Below are 4061 nucleotides of genomic sequence, written 5' to 3'. Positions count from 1 at the left end.
TAAATTGATTTAATTCCTCCCAAAGGGTCTTAATATTGGTGAAATACTGAGTTCAGAAGCCAAGAAATGACTATGTTGTTGTTGAGTGTCCAAGAATTCATCAAACTCATATCAGATGCCACATGCTTAAGAATGGATCCATCAATGAATGCAACTTGTTCTTCACCGTTAGAGCTATTTTCATAGCCCAAATCCATGATGAAAAATCGTCACCAGTGAGCTGTTGCGAGACGAGAATGAACCTTGAATTATCGGTGTGATGCAAAAATAAGGGATTGAGGGGTCATCAATGGCAGATATTCCAACCGCCAAGTTCCATTCAGATTGATTCGTGTTTTTGTTGAATTTAGGGGGAAACAAAACTGAAATAGAGTGAATAAATTCTGTAATTAGTAAGCTCCGATAAAAAATATGTGAATAAGATCATCGATCGGAAGAATTCGATGATCTAAGACGAAAGTATGGAATCGGTTACTAGGATACCATATTATGGAGAATAAGAATTAACTTACATTGAAACTATTTATTGAATTGAGAATGAAAGAATGAATGAAGAGTGGTTTTCCTGTTGCACACTTTAATATTTAAACACATGCATATTATTCTATTTAACCAAGTATCCACTAACTCTAATAAACATTGTGTATATCAAAATGACTATATATAATGTGAGGTCATCATGGAGGGTGCAATGGAACATTGGTGGTTAGCGAGATAGTTTCAGGTTCTGTATTTTAGGATAACAAGATTGATGTTTTTACAATCGAGATTTGGTGAAGTTGGTGCTTCATCTAGAGAGGAAAAACTATTCTGTGAGGTAAGCTATGAAAATTTTTGGATAGTGGACTTGAGAGAGGGTTAAGATGCATGTATTTCATTGGTGAAGTTTGTTAGAGTCCAATTTAATTACCATTTACTGCTCATCGTCACACAAAACAAATGTCATTTTCAATAAATCATGATAATCTCCAATGATCCTGGCATAAAAGAAGTTCATTTTGGCATGAGATGACATAAATTTATGTTTATCAATCATCTTTTCAACCATGAAAACAAGTCTTTTTTGAAAATCAAAATTTGAATTCATCTTAATTATTCTTTGATCCATGTATGACTGTTACGCGTGAATTTTCACTCCTATTACATTCCGAATATCTGATAAAATCATTCTTGTTTTATATCTGAGTTCCACCACAATGCATGTGCTTGTTTTTGGATTCATCACACTTCTCGTTTCAGCGATGTTCCACTGTTACTAATGAAGTTTCATTCTTTTTTTTGTAATATCTGATTTCATAAATGACTTGGTTATGCAGAACTATGATGGTGATGTTGAGGATCTGGCTTTGAATTCTTCGGTTACTGAAGAATCACTTGGAAAAAAAATCATTGAATTGAAAGCTGGTGTCAAGGACATCTATGTAACATATTAAAAGATATAGAAGTAGAACTTGGGGGGTTGCTGCACCTAAAGGTCGTCCTAAGAGATCAGATCAAATCCTTGTTGGAGTAAACTTTGGGCCAATCTTTGGTTAGCAGCTTCTGAAGGGTGGAATCCATCCCAGAATAAGTATTGTGTGGCATTTGAACATGTCCCAATCGACCTTTCATTGCAGAGGAACGATGTTTCAATTGTGCCCGTCCCGCAGCAAGCTTTCCTCGCGTCAAAGAATCCTGGGAACATTATAAAAGTAATTTAGGAAAATTGAAATTTAAATAAAAATATTGCAGGAATACATCATCCTTTTTATTTGGGAAAACAAATCACAAAAAATATTGTCATTTTCCAATTGCACGTGTTTATTATTTACCATACCACTATCTGTTGGCTTTTCAATCATATCCATCAGAGGGTTGTAAATATCAAAGACCACGAGTTTCAATCCTGGTAGCCTGGCCTTCAAATTTTGAGATGTAGCGTTTAATTTATTATTGAATGAAACCGCATCTTGATTTAGCCTTGCGACACACTGATTGCTTCCCAAACCAAATAAAGTAATTGCTGCTGGCAGGCATCCTGTAGGTGGTAGAGATGTAACTCCTATTCTCCTTGCTCCCAGATGGTATAAATTCTGTCAAACAAACATTGTTGATATATATTGTCCATGTGAAAGAAAATACTTAGCTATTTCATTATGAAATTATTATGATTTTTATTTCTTTAGTGTGTTTCTTTAAGTTTTTTATGAATTAATATGCCGAAAGATATCCAAGAAAATGCCAAATGTTTGTGTAACCTGGATGAAACTAGAGTAGTAATTCATGAGTTTGTTTGAGAACTGTTCGGTTGTGTAAACAATGTTGAGAATTGGATTGATATAATAGTTTTGAATAAAATCACTGGTCCCTGCACTTAATAGATGGATCCCTCTTGAGAATGTATCATTAGCTTTATCCGTTCCCACCAAATTCACCATGTTTCTCTGCCATTCTTTGTAGTTTTCTAGCTGCTGAGACAACGTCATAGTTTGCTGTAAACATGAATGAAAGTAGAAATATAGTGAAAAAATTAAACAATACAATTTATGTGGCTCAACCTTAAAGAATCTACATCTACAACACATATCTAAATGGCTAAAACTTTATTATTGTCTTTTGATTTTAGATTGCAATCGACATTTCTATGTGTCATAGGTGAATAGACATCATGTTTAATATTATTGGAACTATCTTGTATAATTAAATTAAGACTAAATCATATTGGATATATCCAAATGCTAAAAAATATCACATATTATGGTATCATATATATACATGTATATTAGTTTCTAACAACTGTTTATGTCTGAGTTAATGACACGATCTGTTAAATCTTACATATAATTGTGCTGTGTTATCATAATAACCCGATGCAGCGGAAGCAAAGTTGACACCGCTGAGGATGTTCCTCCCTTTGGCTACTTCACTTAGGTATGCTGGTGGATATGAACCGAATCCTAGAAATTCAGCTGTATATATAATTGTGTAATATATGCATTAGATAAGATACATAGCACATCAAACATATTGCATATGTGTTATATGTTTATTACCTGTAAAATCAGCGGCGAGTTTTCCATTGCAAAACCTTCCTGTAGGTTCTTGCATAACGAAATCTCTTCCATAAGGGAGGAAGTTTGCCTTTATTAATGTTGGCAAATTGTTGTTGTTCCCCGCATCAACCACCGAATCCCCGAATATGCAGAAAGCAGGAACGAGGGGATCTCCATGAACAAGTGATGAGACAACTAGAATAGCACATAACATGTAGCTCAAGAATCCCATTTTCAGTTTTTTTCCACCAAAAATGTTTCTTTCTTGCTCTTGTGTTCTTGATTTTTCTTTGTTTTTTTTATGTAGATAAATGATCAAGTTGTGATGAAGTAGTGTGTATTTACCACGAGTGATGCATGTATGATGCTTCGCAAACCTTGAGTGAAGCAATAACTGTCTCTGTGTTGCAAAAAAAGTGACACTTTTTGAATTTGACATTAGAAAGAGAGAGATGGTCAGTTTATTTATATGTGGACAAAAGATTTGGTCAAGAGCAAGGCACACTTTTTAAGGAAGTTGAGGGAAATTTGGCTGATCTTAGGAATGTTTGAACAAAGATGGTTTTTACTCTTTCCAGTGATAAACTTGGCAAAATGGATAAGACGGACGCTTTTAGCGTGTAATCAACCAATAGAACTTAGCATACTTTAGGCAGTTTAAACATGTGATTGATTGCATGAACATGCAAAATCACAATTGTTAAAACAAGTGTAACGTAAATATCATATTCATGTTTCGATTTAGACTCAACTAAAAAGCTTTAATTCCCGCTTTCAATACTTTCCATTATACAATATAACAATTTCAATTATATTTAATATTTGCAAGTCAAGTTAATGAAAATTAAGAACAATTTATTTTAATAGATGATATAATAAAGAGGAAATTAAAAGAGAATTCAGAAAATGACTTAGAAATGAATTGAATTATTTCTCAACTAAAGATTCATATTTGTTAAGATCATATAATAGGGAGAAAAAATATTACGAGCAATATGAAAAATGAATGTATTAAGAAAGCACAGACTT

The 4061-nt window shown here is 33.4% G+C and overlaps 1 protein-coding gene across 1 annotated transcript; it reads right to left on the bottom strand.

Moving 5' to 3' along the window:
- Positions 1-1480: 1480 nt before the first annotated feature.
- Positions 1481-3326, bottom strand: LOC140892723 (GDSL esterase/lipase At5g03820-like). The gene is made up of 5 exons (XM_073301697.1): positions 3033-3326; positions 2818-2948; positions 2238-2471; positions 1817-2072; positions 1481-1674 (listed from the first exon to the last, which is right to left on the bottom strand). The coding sequence occupies exons 1-5, from the start codon at positions 3262-3264 to the stop codon at positions 1481-1483; spliced, it is 1047 nt and encodes a 348-aa protein (XP_073157798.1). The 5' UTR covers positions 3265-3326.
- Between the last annotated feature and the right edge of the window lie 735 nt (positions 3327-4061).

The sequence above is a fragment of the Henckelia pumila genome, chromosome 3 (assembly GCF_033568475.1).
Source record: "Henckelia pumila isolate YLH828 chromosome 3, ASM3356847v2, whole genome shotgun sequence".
NCBI classification, from domain to species: Eukaryota; Viridiplantae; Streptophyta; class Magnoliopsida; order Lamiales; family Gesneriaceae; genus Henckelia; species Henckelia pumila.
The sequence above is the reverse complement of the archived record's forward strand: the minus strand, read 5'-3'. Positions and strand labels throughout refer to the sequence as shown.

Coding starts and splice junctions, on each gene's coding strand:
- LOC140892723 (XM_073301697.1), bottom strand. CDS start 3,264: ATGGGATTCTTGAGCTACATGTTATGTGCTATTCTAGTTGTCTCATCA. Junction 2,949..3,032: donor ACTCGCCGCTGATTTTACAG/GTAATAAACATA, acceptor TTATATATACAG/CTGAATTTCTAGGATTCGGT. Junction 2,073..2,237: donor ACTACTCTAGTTTCATCCAG/GTTACACAAACA, acceptor TTTGTTTGACAG/AATTTATACCATCTGGGAGC.